Below are 21,707 nucleotides of genomic sequence, written 5' to 3'. Positions count from 1 at the left end.
CTAACGCTGAAGCCAGACAAATTGTATCCGGATACGGTATCTTTTTCTTAGCAAGTGTAGGGGTTATACCTATTGTATAAATAAATAAATAAACTACGACAATACACACATCGCCACCTAGCCCCAAAGTAAGCGTAGCCTGTGTTATGGGTACTAAGATGACTGAAGAATATTATTATGAATAACATACATAAATACTTATAATATACATATAAACACCCAGACACTGAAAAAAAATCATGATCATTACACACAAACCTTTTCCAGTTGTGGGAATCGAACCCACGGCCTTGGACTCCAAAGGCAAGGTGGCTGCCCACTGCGCCAATCGGCCGTCCAAATGAGAACCAGAACTAAAAAAAAAAACCTGGTCCCTTTATTTCTCACTAAATCGTGTTCTGAATGTATGTTTATTGAAATTAAACAAAAGATAGTGAGAACAACAATATATTTTATTCAGAATACCTGCGTACCTTCATGATTTATTAGTATTACAAACCGAAGTAATTAATCTTTCAAACAATTATCGAAACAATATAATTATGCAGCGATTATGTTAAGCAAATGCTCAGCCCACTGACCTGCTAATCTTGCTTGGCCATAATTAATTTCAAAACCGTAAAAACAAAACATCAAATTAAGCTATCTTTTTGAGCGATAAAGGAGTTAATTATGTATCTTACATTAGCAAAATGGCTCCCAATAACCCTAATAGTACAAAAAAATAACTTGTGCTGACATTTAAATCGCAATATAATTTAACCTGCAGGATACCTATCGAGGTACGAACTCTATAATTTAGGCAAAGGCAAAATGTTTGACGTTTTTACTGCATCGATTTTTTTTCATGAATTTGATAACCTCAACCTACACGTTTTTTTATGAAAAATCTGGCGCATTGGCTGTGTACAAAATGTTTCTATACAATATCCGAGTATCTGACATCGAATTAAATATAATATTATTATTTCACATTACTATGATAACATTGACATTACATGTATATTAAAGATTTTATTCAAGATTTTCGTGGTTAATCAAAATTTCTTAAATATAGTTCAACGGGTACATACCACGATAATATTTTTGGATTTGTCGATATTTCGACCCAGTTGCATGGATCGTGGTCACGACGGGACTACGTAGGTACGAAATGTCAAATTAGATGTCACGGGCTGAATCTGACTGACCGTTGAACTATATTTAAGAAATATTACCTGTATAATTTAATTAATTATTTTTCAATGCATGCTCAACAAGATTTTGCGAACATGTATAACGATTGTTCTTGTTGTGAACTTAAATGCTAATAGTAGATTATGAAGGAATGTTATATTATAATAAGACCCTATGAATGCTAATGTTCAGCGAATAAATTATAGCTGGTATACAGTACAGTACACCCGCACTGGATGATTTGGCAGCGGCCGTGCAATCTTCTGGAGGGCAAAACGGAGTTTTAGTGGGTTCAAGTCCCACTAATTCTCCGTTCCCCCAACGGATTCATAGTATATTTTTGAGTCAGGCATTTTTTTGTATGAAAAAAACGGGCAGTACACACGCTGGCCAAGTACGGACACATACACATATTCACACGCCTTAGAGACTTATGCTGAACTCTCAGGCATGCAGGTTTTCGCACGGTGATTTCCTTAACCGTTAAAGCAAGTGATATAATAAAAGTCCACTAGTTCAAAATCCCATACACACACTTCAATTACTGTTTCTAAATTTAAATATGCATTGCATTAATGTATCGATGACAGGGTCTTTATTCCATTGGTAATATTGTAAATATATGTATGAAGTTAGAGGTGGTAAGGCTAAATATTATATCGTTATGTGAGCAGGCGAATTTTTGGCATATACTACTTAATTTACCACTAATGAATACCAAATGAAAGGACGTCAAAAATTAATGGTCAGCGTTTAGGTATCTAGTGATGTCCTTGTTTATATGAATTAACATATCGATGTAATCACTATGAAAAATAATAAGCAAATCCTATATTATATTTTACAACCAGCCCAACACAAAGCACCATAGCTTTGCAAGGGGTATTAATTAGAAAAAAGGGTGAAATATTTGGGGAAAAAAATCCTGATTTTTTTAGTTAGTATGTGAAAATTTATCTAAACTCCGATGAAAATCGCATAAAAATCCGGTGACGAGAGAAAGGTCTAAATATTAAATAATGACGAGAGAAAGGTCTAATTTTAAAATTTAAATATTAAAATTTAAGAATCTGTCTGTGGAGTTTCTGGCAATATAAAACTGTATTTTCGTTTAAATATAGTTATTTGAACATGTGTTGTGTGTAGTATACCGAAGCACTTTGCCCCTCAATTTGTCTGTTCTGTCTTTGAAATACAACTTAACGGGGCTTTTGCAGACATGTAGGAAACTTACGGAAACAGGCAAAACACGTGGATGGATCGGGGTAATGCATAAACAAGCATACATTAAAATAGTCAAGAAATAATAAGTGTGGATTTCATGACTAGTATTGATATTTATTGTTGGTTTTATTGGCTAGATGCATACCTTATTATTTAAATTTAGTACTCTGCTACTTATTGAGGTATTCTCATAAGCTGACACTAATTGCGAATTTACGAATGAAGTATGTGTAGATTGCGTCAAATTAAATGTTAGACTTAATAAGGTAGCGGCAATTGAATGTTATTGAAATATTAATGCATTCATCCATACCTGTTTTGTATCAACAGATATAATATAAAGGCATCTTTAAAAATTAAAATCTACACGTATATGACGATGAGAATATTTATGTGACTCTTAACATTTAATCAATTATTATTTTTGAAACGACATAAGCACACCTATAATATAATCGACTGAATTATAAGCTCATCACTAAAATGACCAAATTAAAATAAACGACCGGGCGCATAAAAATCAACTCTTGTAGCCTAATCGAATTAGGCACCGATACTTATCTGTGCGATTTAACACATTTTGCATTCTTTTGTCCATCGCTAATAAACCTGCAGGTAGCAAACCTCTACCCGATGGTTTTTTCATCAATATATATATATATTTATTACATCGAGATTTTGAAATTACATGCTTACATGCCTGGAGTTTTAAACATCCATTGTTTGTCTATATATTATTTTTGATACTTATTAAACGAAATTTCTAGCAAAATATTTATATTTAAAAATTCTTTTGAACGTTACGTTCTTTAATTTAGTAGTGGAGGTATACTTTTTATCCGCTTTTTTGTACAAATAAATATTTTAATTCGCTAAATCTTAGCATACTTTGGGCTTGGAATTTATTGTAAATTTTAATTATATTATGTTCCCTATAAATCACTAGTAAAAATTGGACCTTGAATGACATGGCAGACAAACGGATTGATTTAGAATACCCGTTTTCTCCGTTGGTGTTGCTGCGCGCACAGTACAACCCTACCGCATTGTTAAGAAAACACAGAAACCGTAACATGACTAATATTGAAGTATCAAAAACCACTCCACTTAAGTATTGTTTTTCGAACAGACTTCCGAGTAAACTTGCCGCACATTGCTCTTTTTACGTAAAGGTTCTCAAAATATTTTTTTGAAGCGTTTACTTCATAAAAGCAGTTTAATTGTTATGACATCTAGCATCCACCGAAACTCAAAATGCATGGTGAATAATTTTGTAATCAAAAGGATAATATAATTAATCGTGATATCAGAGAAAATATTTTATTATTATTTCACAACGATAAAGTCATTTGTGAACCTCACTTTTATAATACCTCAAGTTTTAATGAACTCATCGCGTTTGGATAGCTCTATTCGAATCTTTGTTAACGATAAATTTTTCAACATAATAAATCTGTGTTAAAACCGTGTGATTCCGTTTTATGGGAGGCGTAATAAAATCATAAAATTAGGTACATATAAAGATTGATGGGACGTGCGAGACGGTATCTCCAACAAGAGGTGTAAAGGTCGGCTTAATGTTCCCAGCATACTTTTAAGCCTGAGAAATAAAGTGCACAGGATATGTACATTATGTACTATAACTTTACGTTAAACGCGATATGCCCGATTAGTTAACATAACACGTATATAGGTATAACTTTAAGTACATTGACGTATAACATTTTATTGTGAGCTTTTCTTAGGCCTGTATAGAGGCCTGCTAAGCTTCTGGAGTGAGCTTTTGGCTAAACTCCTAAGTCTCGATCATCGTCGTAAGATAGCCAATTTATCGGTCTTTTATAGAATATACTTCGGAGAGAGTAGTCAGGAACTGTTTGATCTCGTTCCTGCGCATTACACAAATATTAATGTATATGGCATTGAAATTAAAACTACGTTGGTGCATTAAGTGCAATTTTGGTCGGCCTCCGTGGCGCAGCAGTCAGGGCAGGTCCTATAAGGTCCCGAGATCGACGCCCGGCACGGACGTTAAGGAAAAATATTTACTGAATTTTCTCTGGTCTGGGAAACCTTGGCCGTGGTTTCTTACCATTTTATCAAGCAGGAGATTATTTATACTCAGTCACCCCGGAAACGAGGGTAAAATCTGACCCACTTAAAAGTTACGAGCTAGAAAATAGTTACCCCTCATAAGTATCTTCCTCATGCTCCGCCTTTGCGTGGTACAGTTCCAGCGGCGGTTTCTGAACTGGTGTGCGCACTCGGTTGCTCCCAGCGTGACTCCTCGACTGATCTCCTTTAGTAGACCAGTTTCGTTCTTGCAGATCTGCGCGAGCCGCCCGCGTGTCCGTCGGTTCTTCTTGCACACCATGCGAGGATCCAAGATCACTGCGCTGCCAGACGCCCTGGGGGAAACAAAATGAGTTACTCATCATATAAACCCATTACCAGCCCCTTGGGGAGCACAGGTCTCCTCCCGTAATGAGAGAAGTCATTATCCGTAGTTTGGTCAACAATCATTACTTTAACATAAAAACAGTTAAGACAATATGCTTAGTTCGATGAGAGGTTAGTTTTGCGCCATACATGCCTAGGGCTAGCGAGTTAGCCCGATAAACAATTTGACAAGTGAGTTAATCCAGTAACATGTGTTTATTTAAATAAATTCATATATCACAAAGTCATAAAAACTTTACTGCTGTTTTATTATTACCTAACTACTCCGCCTGTTTTTGCACATTTGTGTTTGTAGCAATGGTATAATTACTATGTACTTATCTGTTAGAAATAATGAGTGTAAACTGAAGAATCTAAAGATGATCGCACACTACGAAACGAGCCGCAAAAGCCGCAGTTTTCGGTACTTTGAGTGTGAAATTACGTCAGTAACACGAGTTGCACTGCCCAGTCTGCAAGTGCTAATATTGAAGACCTTTATGTTAGCAGTGTGTGAGATGTTAAATAGGCTTGAGTGCGAGGGTTCTTAATAAGCGTCATTCAGCGTTCTTCATACGGACGTTGCTGTGTCACAAGGGTTGTAAGCCTTCTATAAGCTCCCATATCGTTTTAGAGCGGTTGCCTCACATAATATGCTGCTGACCTGCATGTCATTTAACATTAGGTTACGCGTTTAGACCCCACTAGATGATCGTTCAAAACCGCAACACGTGCTTACTAATAAATATTGCGTTTTCGATATTCCAAAATACGCTGCGTTCCTCGTACCTAATGCATAATCATCTTTGAACGCCCACTCGACAAATCGAAATCAGACCGCTCCTAATTACAGAAACGGTCGTAAAAATCGTCTTACTACAAGTAAGTAGTGTTGTCCGAAACCCCGAAACCGGTAAATATCGATTTACGATCCGCCACGGCGATCGGCGAGAGATGTGCGCCAGGTCGGTCGCGGCGAGTGATCGATTGTTTACTGGATAAGAGTTCATTGTCAGACAACCGAGTGCGAAGCTAGTTCGAATAAATTTAGAAGTCTTCAATACTTTACAGTAAACCGGGTCTCGGGCGATACTGATCGATTGCATTACATTCGTTTTAGACTAACGACTCGATTATAGAAACGATTGTAGAATTGGATCCATCTCAGATTGTCGCGATGCGACCGGTTGTATTGAATAATGTATTTGATAGGAAATTCTATTAATTTATTTCCAAGTTCTACAGAATGAAATGTACGGCACATACGAGAATAGCTATTTATGGTTCATGTACGCTGAGTTGGGACTTGGGATTCAAAACAAGGCGCAAATTTTGATACTGAGCCATGGGTGAAGGTTTTTAAGACCACAAAGTTTAGTTAATTTGTAATGCACACGTGTATTATGTAAATACAATATATTTTTTTATAAATAAAAGCCATCTGGATCTAGTAAACTAATACTGATGGAAAAATTATGATATAACTATGCAATTATTGCAATGGTGTCTGGCTAAATTTATTAGTGTCTCTCAAATTGCGTATTTAAACCAGTAAAATGGAATAATAGCGACCTATCAGAAATCAATATGATCGTCACATAGTTATTGTAACTATCGACCACTTCGACCAAAAGGCAAACCGGGAACAACAGTCTGTGGATAGAAATATTACAGTAATTTATTATAATCTGTCGTTAATGTGGATCTGTGGAATTGTGACGTATTGGTCGTTTTATGAGCATATTATTGAAAACTGCGTTTATAATGATTAAGCTACGTACCTATTTATTATTATAACAATGGACTTCTAGTAAAGTAGGATCTTGTTTGTTAAAGCGATTTAGGATGGTAATTTTATATTTTGTTGTCTCTGGGAAATCTTTTACTTGATCCCCTGGCTCGTAATCACATTCATCGTCATCATTTCAACCAATGGACATACACGGCTGGACATACTCACACTCCGTGATGTACGCAGGGTCTTCCTGCAACTCTCTTGATGTGGTCTGTCCATTAAGATATGCCTGACAACAGTGGCGTGCATAGAGGGTATGCACAGGGTATGCGGATGATATAAAATGAAGAAAATCTCCAGTACAAGTTATAAAAAACAATAGGATAGGCATTGTAAGAGTTATAAAAAGCCTACCCTTAAGTATTTATAAATCGTACTCGAGATTTTCTTCATTTTATATCATCTGCTTACCCTGTGCATACCCTGTATGCACGCCACTGCCTGACAATTACCAACCAAATTCTTAAGACGGCAGAATTTCTTTAGTTGTGCTATTTACAATAAAAATATCACTTGCTTCAACGGTGAAGGAAAACATCGTGAGAAAACTTGCATGCCTGAGGGTAAATTATCAAAATTAAGCTTAAGTTGCTATACTCCGCGAAAAGCAGGAAAATCTGTGTGGTGTAATTTATAATTTCTTCAATCCTTATACTCCACACCAAACAGATCTTCGGCAATATACCCTCTACGCACGTTTCGCTCCGAAACCGGAGCATCCTCAGGAGATGTTGACTTTACAATGAATAATTGTTAAGTAACTTAACAATTATGTTGACTTTACAATGAATAATAATAATTAAATTACACCACACAGATTCTCCTGCATTTCGCGGAGTATAGCAAATTAAGCTTAATTTTGATAATATATCATGGATTTCCGCAAAGTAACGCCTGCTTCTATCCAATGCCTGAGGGTACTCTATACTGGTCTCAAAGGCTTGCGGAGTCCACCAATCCGCACTGGGCCAGCATGGTGAACTACGGTGAAATTCTTACTGTGGGAGAATAAGATAATGTTGATGATCCTTATCTACAAAGAGGATTAGAAAAAGAATGGCACTGTATACTTACTACTATATTTAATCTGTCATCTTAGGATTTAGGATCCGATTCGGACGCTAGGAAACATTTATCATTATTATTAAACTCTTTATTTGTATACCACAACATTAACATATATAATAATAACATAAATATAATAAAAACAGAAACATATAGAAAGAAGTAGAATACAAAAGGCGGCCTTATCGCTTAATAGCGATCTCTGCAAGGCAACCTGAATTAGGTAAAAAAAAGAAGAGGAGGAGGAGCTGGTGGTAAAAGTGTTAATTTAATTATTTATCTCGCGTGTTTGCCAATGCACTTCCTAGGTCGGTACTTCGATTATTGGTAAATTTCGACAGTCCAAACTTCCCCACTAGGATGGCAGATTGAAAAACATGCATTTGTATACCGTTTTTTTCATGCGGAGTTGATTTAGTTTCAGATCAATTTATCCTTTTCCGATTAGTGTATTTGCTTCGTGGCTAGGAAATAAACCACATGGACGCTCGTGTCGATCAAGTTAAATTGATTTTGCGAATACTATGAACTGTGCTCCAACTATTTGTAAGTTTCTTAGGTATAATGTTATTTCCATACATTTTGAGAGAACTTCTAAGCCATTGAAGACGAAGATTTATGGATAAGCAAGCAAAAGATAAACAATCCCAGTTAAAAAAAAAAACATTTACAAACAAGTGACATACATCTGCATTTCATCTGCGAACGGTACAGAAGTTATTTGCGTGGTTATGAATATATAACCTTGGTGGCTTGGTGGCCTTATCGCTACTCTCTATATGTATTTATATCTTTGTCACTACTTTTTTTTCTTTGGTGTACAATAAAAGTGTATTCATTCATTCATTCATTCATAATTATCTCCAATGATTTCTTAGATATTTTCGATCTAGCAATGCATATCTAAGCTTAACTACTTACTAAAACTCATTTATATAGGTCACTTCTCGATTGGAGTGGTGGCCTAGTGGGTAAGGCTTCGGAAATTCTTTCGGGGGGCCGAGTTCGATTACCGACACTTCTAACTTTTCGGAGTTCCGTGTGTTTTAATTTACGCAATTAAATATCACTTGCTATAGCGTTGACGGACTTGACGTTTGAAAAGTTATTATAACAGAACTAAGACCGTATAGAAACCGTGTAGGTACACGGCTAGTATTGAGAAATCGAAAACCACTCCACTTTAGTAGTGTTTCTCGAAAAGGCGGTTAGTTACTTCACTCCAATTAGCAGTTGACAGTTATTATTTTATTAGGTACTAATGATCTGAACGATTACAGTGAAATGGGGAAATTGGTAAAGGTGGCACATTACGCGGGTGTGAAATCAGAAGTGCGCGGGGCGTTTTCACTATTGGACACAATACACCTAAAATATTAAAAATGCGTAATGCATAATGGCTGAATTAGGGTTCTTTATGTTTTTTATTCTGTTGATGACGTTAGGCCTATTTGAAATAACCGCGCATTTTTAATTTGAATTTGTTGCAGGAAACAATTTTTTATATGTAATAAAAAAGAGAAAATATATGCCTATAATAAATATATTATACTCTTATGTGTATTGTATCATATATTGTATATATATTTGATTGTATGTGCTGTAGAACTAACCACTAACTCAGGCTGATTGCTGAAAGTTATTAACAAAGGCGATACAAGTTCACCAGTTGATAACGCTCCAGCAATGTATTCTCATTGACGGACGTGACATTGGTGAAATATTCGTGCTCTGTGCAAGTAAAAAGCCATTCTTCTAAGAAAAGAAGAATTTGAATTTTATACCTACATTCTGTAATATAGGTCTTTTCGCTTATCTGCGATCTATCGTGACAGTAAGAAAGAGGACAGGGAAAATAATTTATGGGACAAATAACAGACACAGTAAAATACCCTATTCGTACCTACCAACCTATCATTATACAACAACTATGCAAATTACATCGTCGCTATTCGAGACTCATACTCTCGTTACTAATTGTTATGTTTTACTTAGTTAAAGCTATCCTACCTTATATTCGGAGTGGGTTAAGTTGTTATATTATTTATATTTACCTACATATTGGAATAAATGTTTCGTGTAACTACAAGTGCATTACATTGCTCGATAGGAATCTATCAAATAATATAATGTTAAAAAAATAAGAACAACATCCATAGAGTCTGTACTTTTTTTTTTATTCGACTACAAGTTGGTCTCTGACTACAATCTCACATGTTGGTAAGTCAGTTATTTTAAGCTGATACCCCCTAATCGGGTTTCTACACGCTAAAGCGCTTGGGGCACGGATTTATCAGTAATAGTAAATTGGTAGTCTTATGACCGTTTCCACTAAACCTTAATCGAATCCCCAATGATTTAGGCGATATCTATAGAAAAAACAACGTTTCACTAAGGTGATAAATATTGGTGAACGGTTGATTATGCCTAGGAAACTCCTTAGGCGTTGCTTATTTAGGAATTGCCTTGTTCCTCGTTAGTAAGAACGGGCATTATTCACCTGCATTAAATTCAACAACGGAAGATTTTATAGTAACGAGCTTATATAGTGAAATATAAACATCTAGTGATCGACCTTGCGATTTTACTACAACAGTAAAAAATGCTTCAACAGTAAAAGTCAGCGAGCGCGTAAGTTACGATCCGCTCCAGTAATGCATGGTACACAAGAAATGATTTTATTAACCCCATACGCCGGAGTGTTTACGCCATTATAACAAATTTCATCATCGGAATTCTGGAGTGCGGAGTTTTAAATTACAGCATTTCTAAAGGTTACACACTCGATATTACTTATTGCCAACTGAAAAGCATTGCAATGCTACTAGCTTTTATGAATTTACAGTAGCTTGGCCACGCGGTTTTTCCCAATTTAAGTTGCCTGTCTAATGATATGATATAGGTTGTGTAGATTTAGTACATTTAGAGTAAGTGTTATTTGAAACAAAATGTCGTATGTACACCGAGTAAGGGTTGCGAGCTACCCGAAGGTTGCATACGCTGCGTAAGTAATTCTTGTGCCATAACTACAATATCACCGCAGACCTCAACAAGAGCAATTACAAGTTATACCGCACTCACGAGCTAACATGCAAGTAAGTACCTGAGTTGAAGAATTAGCAACTGAACGGAACACAGTGAGTCCACTGTGTTCCGTTAAGTTGCTAATCAACACTCTATAAATTTAACTCAAAGACTATCTAACTGTCATTTTCTTTAATCGGACTCTCTAAGATGAGTTCTTCAAAACATACAATCAAACTATTCAGCTTTGTAATAACTTTATGCTAGTTAGATTTAATGCTAGATATCACGATTAATACCGGCTTATTATCAGTAGAATCTGCGTTCCAAATATAAGGTAAGGTCAATAAATAACTTCTCAAAAGGTTAAGTATTAAGTTTTTTTTATCTGCGTTCCAAATGTCACTTCTCAAGAGGTTAAGTTTTAAGTTTTTTTTAAATATCTTACTACTATGACCGGGTAGATTACTATCCTTAATTTTCTATTTCTTTCTCTTTTAATGTGGTTCTTTCAATGTTTATAGTTGAAAGTCCTAAATTGTTCTAATATTTTTTGATAACATACGAGTATATATCATAGCTCAGTCCGAGCTTTAAAGCTCCAATAATGCGTCTTAAGTTGTTGGAGAGGCTATATTAACCAAACCCAACGTGAGTATATCCCCTCTGGATGGATAGACGACATCAAACGAGGGAGTTAGAGTTACACCCAAAATTATGAATCTATCTTGCTTCATCCGCAATCTTTACATCACAGATTGGATTGAGGTTTTATTCTATTTCTACCACTCCTTGGAGACTAGAATCATTATCAATATAAAACCAAAACCAATTCACTACGAGGTACGGTTCACGTACCAGAATGATAAGGGAGAAGGCCTTAGTTCACCATTCTATCGAAGTGCGGATTGCGGTAGACTTTACATGCTTTTTAGAACATTACAGCGAACTCTCAGGCATACAGTATCTTAAATCAATAATGCACATAACTCGAAAAGTTAAGGTCGGGGATCAAACACAGTCTACTTCTAGAAGTCTCTAGAGGCTTGCACTACTACACAATGGATATCTATTAGCTAGTGATGGAACCTAAATCAGAATCATCCCCAATATCAATGCACCAATCGTGTATCGTGTATCTTGTGCATTGTTTAATACTCGTAATATCTAACGAATTCATTACAAAGCTACAAAAATTTAATCAATCGGACACGATTGACAGTTCAATGGTGCATCACTGACACCGCGCGACATCCGTGCTGCGCAAGATACGGTTCAAATAAAATACGTATACTTAAACGACTATAAAATACACTGACTTGATCGACTCGAAAACTTTTGTTTATTGCATTGGATGGATGAATTTTACCATCCAATTTGGCATTTTGTTTTCTACGGTCATATAAATTTATTTTCATTCATATTTTAGTATTCTTGACCTCAAATTGGTTTTGAGTATCTGCTGGTTTCAGTATGTTAAAGCCATAGGGAATTGATAGGGAATTAGTGAGCTGGATAATTCTTTCAGAGCTCCTGAAAGATACAGTTCTTCATTTTCCAATAAGAAACATTAACTTTTTAACGGTAGCTCAAAAAAATTATCAAACTACCTAAACTCAGAAAACATTGTATCAAGTTGAATTAAAATAACTTATATTAGCTAGATTACTTAATAGTGAGAAAGACATTAAAAAGAATAACACCTCAGCTTAACCCTAAAGCAGTTTACTGCTAAAGCTCTGATTTTCCACCACCGCCACCTGTTTGACATCCCGGACTGGCCCAGATTTCTCAACTCTAATTCTCCCTGGTACATATGCCACATTTTAGGTATATTCAACAAAAAATGTGGCAATAAAATAGGTCTTTGCGTTTTTGCTGACAAGACACAATTCGAACAATAGCTCAGACTGTCTCCAAGATATAAGATATCCCATTTCCTTTTGTCTTCTCCTTTATGTTTGTCCAGCAGTATCTTTTTGAGTTTGGACTTAAAAAAACTTATTGATGTCAAACTTTTTAACTCATAATATTCCAAATAAACATCTGAATTATTCTCACGCACACACACACACACACACACACACACATTTCACACTAACTAAGTTAAAGCATTATCATTTTCTGCACTATCTCGTTTCTTATATTTTTTTAACATAAGATCTTGATAACTTAGCATTATATTGAAAACAAGTAAGAAACGACGATTCCTAAATCATTAATTGAACTTACCAGCGATTACATTAATTGAATCAATTGAACGCAACTGACGGTTCAATGGTGCTTCGGTGACGCCGGGCGACATTTTGTCCTGCGCAAGATACGGTTCAAATATACAATTCATTGACTTGATGAAGCCGAGATTCCAAACTTCCATACACAGCATTAACATTTTGCTAAACGATTGTATTTAGTACGTGACCTTTCTATTGACACTAAAGTCTGCTTATCTTTTGTTTAACGATATGCATTAACGTATGCATAAGAATTTCCACATTGCAAATAAAAATTTTCAGAAAGCATCTTAAGCTTGCTTAGTGATAAAATCATTTTGTGGGATTTAATGGATCATTATTTACTTATGGAACAGAAAATGTTCATTATCAACTACTTTCAACCAAAAATTTTATACTATATTTTTCATGTAGGTATACACATCACAGTTAATTAAATCATCAAATCTATTGAATAATTGCGAAGATACGTTCACCTAGACGCCACCCAATGGCCCAAAAATTGAGGGTTCAAGGTTAGATTTCTGCTCCGGGAATTTCAATAAAGGTTTTATAACTTTTGCACACTAGCGAATAAAATGTAGTTCTGATTTGTTGAAGGATTTTGAACAATAAAGCGTCTTCGAGCCAGTGAAATGAACATCCTTAGACTGTCCTAGTTGAAATAAAATGGCTTCGGTTAACTCGATAACAGTTCAACCTTTTCGTATCACTGGTGCGTAAAGAAGATATCGTGAGCGCTGATTTGGAATATTAGGCGAAGCGGATCCCACATATAGTGGAGTAGTGCTAGTTGAAGAAGGAGAAGAGATAAAAGTGTAGCAGTTTTAAAATATCTAAGTAGCATTTTTCTAAATCATTACCAGCGCTAACATTAATTGAATCGGTTGAAAGCGAGTGACAGCTGAATGGTGCCTCGGTGACACCTCGCGACATTCGTCCTGTGCAAGATACGGTTCGCATGTATGCGACACCGCGACTTGATCGAGTCCAGATTCCAAATTGTTTTTACTTGTTTATGGTCATGGTATTTTTTAATACTTTTAATGCATGGATCAAAATACGGAGGAGCTCCTTCAAGAGGTTTTTTTCGGATAAAATTCGATTGGGGGGATTCTCAAATCAATATTCTCGTGAGAAATTCAATGGCATTGCACTAAATATTTGTAGCATTTTCCAATTCTATAGCTTTATCATCATCATCATTAATAACCCATTACTGGCCCAACTCAGGGCACAGGTCTCCTTATATAGTGGGAAGGGCTTAGGACGTAATCCACCACGCTGGCCCAGTGCGGATTGAACCCGCTCAGTCTCAATCAAGCAGTTTTCCAAACGATGTTTCCCCTCACCGCAAGCAAGTGTTATTTAATCGAAGACAAAGTCTTGGGCATGAAGCGGTGATAGCGCGTTGGGTAGGGGGTCGACTTCACTTTCGGGGGACCGAGTTCGAATCCCCAGCACGCACCTCTGACTTTTCAAGTTAAGTAATTAAAACACTTGCTTCAACGTTGAAGGAAACCTGCGTGCTTGAGAGTTCTACATAATGTTCTCAAAGGTGTGTGGAGTCCACCAATCCGCACTGGGACAGCCTAGTGGCGTTAACCCCTTCTCATTGTAGAAGGTGACCCACGCTCTGTAGTGGGCCGGTAATGAGTTGATGTGCTGATGCTGATGGTGAAAGTCTTACCCACTAGGCTATCGCAGCCTCACCGTTGTTAATGTTTTGCTTAAACATTGATATTTTGTACCGCTGACATGAATTCGTTATTATATTTAAACGGAATTTCACCTTGTAACTACTTCGTGCAAAATAAACACTGAGTTTATCGACAAAAATACATCAGCATAGTGTGAACACTAAACATGGAGTGCGATGCCCATAACAATATTATATTTAAAATATTACTTAGCACATCATTATTTGTGCCCCAAATGAGTCAGTGAGTTTGTTTCGTATATTTACTATAATTATTGTCACACCGTATCCGAAAGTACAGTTACGAAATACGTCAATGAACACTTTCAGTTTATTTTGGCTTCAATTTGAGCGTATCTTAGTGACAGGGTTTCAGTTAACTAAGAAAACGGTAACGCGTCTTCCCATACTGGAATCTCAGCTTTAAAACAATGCAGTAGAGCCGGTAATGCATAAAATGGGAAGTCGATGGACTATTGCCAAATCGGTGACAAACCTCTGTCTATCCAGACGAATAAATTAGCTGTGATAAGTTGTATGTCAATTAATTATTCTTCAAAGCACCATCTGGTGTGAGAGTCGGCAAAGCACTGCGAGGAAGTGTAACGATGGACAGGTGACTCTTAGATCGATTACACACAATATTGGTGCTGAAGTGTAGCAATTTAACTTTTATTTTTAACTTGCATTAAGCGAAACAGATCATGGATCGAACGCGAGTGTTAAATGTCTAAATTACAATAATTAAATGAACATTAGGGTATCAGCTTAGCGCTGAATTTTTTTATTAAATAGGTAAATCAATATAATCCTACGAAACAGATTCATCAAAGTCAAAGTCAAATATTTCTTTATTCAAATAGGCACATAGATGGCACTTTTAATGCGTTGATTATATACAAAATGTTTACATAGCAGTGAGTAGTGATGGCGATAACTACGATCGTAAACTTTAAACTTGGAACCCTCGTAGCTTACGTGGGTTCTGGTCTAAGAAGAAGCCCACAACAAACTTAGCCGGGTGTTATTTTTGTTATCACCATCTCACATTGTCATTAGAAAATATTTAACAAGCAACCATCCTTTTTGGTATCCAACTTTTCATTGAAGGCTTCAATATAAGATAAGTAGATAAACAAAGACAAAAGAAAAAAATCAATTACACTATTTTTATTCCTGAAACGATATTAAAAGTGGTGTAATGTAATGGGATATGAAAGAGTTTTATTACCTCGCTGTACTTTCAAGTAACGTCTAATAAACATGATTCTCTCTTATTAAACTTAGTAGAAGTTTTTAACGCTGCTGTACTGGCCGCTTACATGCGAGCAGCGGGCAGAAAAAGTTGTATGACAATCCATATATGTCGTGGTCATTTCGTGGTTTAGCGGCCAATTAAATAATACATACATAGTAAACTAAAATCATCCTTCGTGTAATTTAAAAATACAACGAGCTTTTACTCCAAAACATTGCAGCCAAGGGACATATCAAAGGTTTTCTTTCAATTTCGATAGTTATTGTTTATTGTTTTGAAAGTATTTAAATTTTGAAAATTGCACATTCAAAAAATGTATTTTTGCTTGCCTTGGTAATACTTAGTTTTAAATTCCGCGTATTATTTGAAAAAATTACTATATAAGCCTTGGACACAACTAGGCATTGATAAACTTACTCTTCGGCTGACCGCGACATTAATGTAGCATAAATATAGTAGAGTAGTAGAGTTTAGAGTTGAGAACCGTTTAAGTAAGTTTTAAAAAAACGGGTTTTTGTAAAAAAGCATTAATGTACGGTTTCTGTACAAAAACATATGTAACCTAAAGAGATAGTACTACTTATTATTTTATTGTTATTTTGGAGTCCAAATAAGTAATAATAAAGGCAAAGATAATCAAGTAAGTACATAGCTACCTTAATACCCAGGTGACCCTCGGAGAGCAAGACTGTCTAGTCCTTCTTATATTACATGCATATCCGACAACAACAATACTTGGCACAAGGCAAAGTATTATCAGCTCGAGTTATTTGCAGTCACTAATGAAACCTATTTATTTAGCCCACTTTCGTCTTGATCTTTGTCTGAATGTGTGGAGTTGGCCGCTTTCCTTAGTTCGTCAAACTAATTTACTACTGAAATATTTGTTTTGGTGTATTTAATGTTTGTCCTTGGACTTTTGTTATGCTACGAAACTGATGACTCACTATTCGTACCTACTGCATTTTATATGTAGTACATAATATAATTTATTAATTTAACTTCAAAATCATTTTTATAATAGGCATTTTTTTCAGTCAAAAAAGTTATTAAGAATTGCTTTCCCACCTAAACAAAATAATATAGGAAACAAAAAAAATTGTTTTTTTTTCAGACAAAAATAATATACAAAAAGAAATATCTATCAGTAGTGAAAATGCCTTACACGCAACGTTTGATTAAGAGAACCTAGACAAGATAACGTTCTAAATAAGGAAAATAATCACTATTACAAAAGCGAGGCAATTTCAATATAAATTGTGGTCCTTTGAGGATAAGGAAACATCTTTACATAGTATAAAACAATATCGCTACGTCTTTTGTATGCTTGGGTCTTTTAAACTACGCAACAGATTTTAATGCAGTTTTCAACATTAGAGTGAGTGATTTGAGAAGAATTATGTATGTACAGGCATATTATTATAATAATATAGAGAAAAGACAAGAAATTCAAGGATTTATAACAAACATATTTTTGTGCGCTTTCGTTGCAAACGCTGCGCGCTGGCTAAACTAGTGTTATTTATTGAAAATAAATACCAATCTCACTTCGAATATAAATAAAAATACGTTTTTCATAATACATGAATCATGTATCATTAATTAAATAAAATGATTTTAGAGATTCGTTGTTTCTGTCATCATGCCTAATAGACTATTTATTTTTAATATTATTATTAAACTCTTTATTTGTATACCACAACATTAGCATACAAAACATAATAAAAACAGAAATATACAGAAAGAAGTAGAATACAAGAGGCGGCCTTATCGCTTAATAGCGATCTCTGCCAGGCAACCTTTGAATTAGGAAAAAAAGAAGAGGAGAATGGACTGCTGGTGGTACAAATTTTTAACATGCGAATAACTACATAATAATACATAAACAAGTGTACACGAATAGATCAAAAGAACATAATATAATTAATAAATAAATATAAAATTAAACTAAATCCCTAACAACAATTACATATTTAAATACTTTAACAAAAAAAAAATAGTAAGTATATATACTTTAACAAAATAGTAAGTATAAATACTTTAACAAAAAAAAAATAGTAAGTATATATACATACATCGTCGACAATATAATGGGCCGTAACTGCTTTTTTAAATATCGCCAGTGATTTGGATCGTCATATGCTCGCTAACTAAACTGACTAATCATAATAAAATTGCGCTATATTAGTACATACATTGCACCCGTGCGAAACCGGGGCCGGTCGCTAGTATCACATAATCTCTACCTTTACCTACCTAAATACAATATTTAAAAGGCGGTCAGTGACATCTCGTAAAACCGACCTACCACAATACTTGGCGCACGACTCAGTATCACTAGTCCAGCCAAATCGTATGTGATTAATTTCTTGTTCTCGATAAATCATCTTTTGTTAAAATGCTAAGTAATTATTTACTTTCTTAATAGCATTAACATTATTATTTTGTAGATGCCTTACTCTATGCGTTATTTCATACCATTGATGTGTACCCAATCTATTTATTTTTACTTTTCCTATTATGCAATCAAGCTTTTCACTAGGTACTTTAGTTTCAAAAGAAATAAAAACATTATTTTTAAAACATCATTTACAGTGAAAACCAGTGAAAAGATCCTTTAAATAAGATACTTAAGAAAACAATTAGGGTTATGCATTAGTGGGTGGCATTTTTAACTACGAATCACGGAGTTATGGGTGCGGCTGTCAAAATATAAGAGATACGTATATACGATGACAAGAAGTTTTCAATAGATGCAAGGTTATTTGCGCTGCCCACCACCACCATTCATGCTAAACCGTTTTGAGACATTATCACTAGCGTATTATATTAATGCTGTATCGCTTACTTTAAGAAAACTTGAGAAAACCTGAATGCCTATTTCTTAATAATGTTCTCAAAGTTCTGAGAGGAGACCAATGCTCCTGAATGCGCCGGTATGATATTTTTTTTTAAATCTCACCAAATCATTGGATCTCCGTAGTGCATACGCTAAATATGACGGCCGATTGGCGCAGTTTGCAGCGACCCTGCTTTCTGAGTCCAATGCCGTGGGTTCGATTCCCACAACTGGAAAATGTTTGTGTGATGAGCATGAATGTTATTCAGTTTCTGGATGTTTATATGTATATTCTAAGTATTTATGTATATTATTCATATAAATATTCATCAGTTATCTTAGTACTCATAACACAAGCTACGCTTACTTTGGGGCTAGATGGCGATGTGTGTATTGTCGTTGTATATTTATTATTTATTATTATTATTAAATACCCCTCTCTAAAGAGAAGGTTTGTCTAGAACATTATAAGGCTGATAATGATGTTTATGAAGCGTTATTTGAAATACTGACGCCTTTCCGACTGACCCGATCTTGTGCTAAATGCCAAAATCATATTAATAGCACCGCGACATGATATTAGATAAGGTTCCTAACTACTGAGGCCCGTAAGGGTCTTCACTTTGCGCTTACAGCACCATTAGTCTGCCTAAAGAAGTCTTCGTCAGCCCTCTGCGTGATTATCCTTACTCTATGCTACTTAGATCTTTGGAGGAATAGTGCAACTCTTATGTAAAATAGAGCTAGCATATAATTTTATTAGGCTTCTCTTAATATTATGTACATATTTTCCTACGATACCTCCAATGAGTTATGTTTAAAATGTACATAATCTATTTAAATAATATTGTCTGTATGTAACGATAATCGGTAAATCTCGCTGGATTGCCGTGGAGCAGGTGATAAAAAGCTTTTAATCCAACACACCTTTGGAAGGTCTGTGCCAAGTTGTGGGACATTCCTAGGCTTGGTTAGGTTTGGTTGATAAATGTAGACCATTTCCAATAAATATCCTCAGATCATAATAAATCGTTTTAGCGCCACAGTTTGCGTCCATAATGGGTGCCCGCTCGATAATTGCTTGGCCTACGAGTACGCACAATGACGCGCTCTGTCCATTGAAAGTTACGTGCGCAAAGATTATACAAACAGACACGTCACAAGGTATATCTACGTTTGTACAGAAGAAAGTTAACCGCGGTGTATAAATATAAATAACATTTGCATGCTATTTATCAACAACTTATCACTTTAACCGATGCAGTGGACATAGATTTTCTTTAAATATATTCTACAAGCTCGCTTTGCCTCGCTCTCGTGTCTCTACTGACTATGACTCAGTTGATATCGTCTGTGTAGTAGAAGGACTACCAGTGCATCCCTCAGTACCTTACCAATATTATCACCAAAATTAATCAACCCACATACTCCACCATTTAATATGGCAGCTTATTAAGCACATATATCTCTTGTACCTGTAATTTTATGTGATTCTGGTTTTTATTCTGTGGATTACTTAGTATGTGATGTATTGTGCACTGCATCAGAACGATACACCACTGGTTAGCTATTGAACAATCGAAATGGTTTGTCAGTTTCATTTGATGTCATCGTATTCTGTCTTCGATGGGGTCTAAAGACGCTGCGTGTACCAGTTTGCCATTCCGATACCTTGGGACCCCAACGTCCATCGCTTCGAGCTATGTGCCCAACAAATTGACAATTTAGCTCAGTGTACCGTTGGTTCTTCTACGTATCTCTTCATTCCTTATTTGATTACGTAGATATACTCCGAGCACCGTTTTTTTCGCTTATTAGGCACAAACTAAATCGACCTAGCTTCTGGTCATTCTAGTTTTCGCTGCCGGATAAGTTAGTCTATGTTGCTCTGTATCAGAACGACACGTTGGTTAGCGGGGGTTCGCTAAACGCAGCACAAATATGCGGCCGCCGTGTGCGACAGGCCATCGCACTAGCGGCGGTGCTAAATGAACTAGTTCATAGTGGTTTGATTATGGCCTGCGGACTTTTGAACGCAGAGGTCATACTTTGAGGTTTGTTCGGAAAATAGAGACCCTTTTTTGATTGCATATATATGTTTTACTTTTGTATATATTTGATCTGCTGGTAAGTTATGATGCAGTCTAAGATGGTTGCGGGCTTACAATAATAATCTCAATATTTCTACGCGACATCGTATTGGAACACTAAGTCACTTAGCACCACGTCTCTCGGTAGGCTGGTACATCCAACGAGACAAATCTCTAGTTTCATTTAGGTTTGTATATTTATGCACGCAATGTTTATTGTCCGGTTAAGGTATTCAATTTTAATGGCCACTGATACATAGTTTATTTTTTTGCAGTGTCAATCGTTTATATGTACCTATTAATACTTTTGCCTGGCTCACATAACGCTCGTGTGCGAATGCGAAAAAAAATCAAAATCTTAGAAATGAGCACCTGCATTGAAGGGAGATTGTCAAAGACTTAATATAAAGAATGTCAGTGTTATTTTCTTGTCAGTGTCAGGAGATTGGTCAATGTTTTCTTATGTTAATTTCTGTATTAAATAAAACCAAATATCTCTTGGTGTGGTCTTTATATAATATATTAAAAATATTCTAAGCAACCGAAATCTGGACCCAAGCTTTGCACAACCAAAGCCGTTGGCAAAACATTGTCATTTATTATTTTAATAATAATAGGTTGTACTCCAACATCACTAACAGGGTCTCACTCAAAAGGACTCACTCACACAGTGTTACCCTATAATCTGTATATCACATTCACGTAATCACTCGTGGAACTACTAGTTCAACAACGCAACATAATATAAAGACCAGACTCTATGTAAAATAATCTAGTTCAATGAAAAATTATCACACGCACAAACACACACGCCTTTCACATCCCATAGCATTTTCGAAAGCGTAAAAAACGCCAACAATAGGC

The 21,707-nt window shown here is 35.6% G+C and overlaps 1 protein-coding gene across 2 annotated transcripts in view; it reads right to left on the bottom strand.

Annotated features, from left to right (window-relative positions):
- The window catches only part of LOC120637414 (protein Wnt-6), a 185,631-nt gene that overhangs the window by 26,735 nt on the left and 137,189 nt on the right, over positions 1-21,707 (bottom strand). For both annotated transcript variants that reach the window (XM_039909249.1, XM_039909248.1), the window contains one exon: positions 4,588-4,808. In XM_039909249.1, the coding sequence (XP_039765183.1) occupies positions 4,588-4,774 (187 nt within the window). In that variant the 5' untranslated portion in view covers positions 4,775-4,808. The remainder of the gene's footprint in view (positions 1-4,587; positions 4,809-21,707) is intronic.

The sequence above is a fragment of the Pararge aegeria genome, chromosome 3, assembly GCF_905163445.1.
Source record: "Pararge aegeria chromosome 3, ilParAegt1.1, whole genome shotgun sequence".
Taxonomy (NCBI): domain Eukaryota; kingdom Metazoa; phylum Arthropoda; class Insecta; order Lepidoptera; family Nymphalidae; genus Pararge; species Pararge aegeria.
This window is presented reverse-complemented; position numbering and strand designations above follow the sequence as displayed.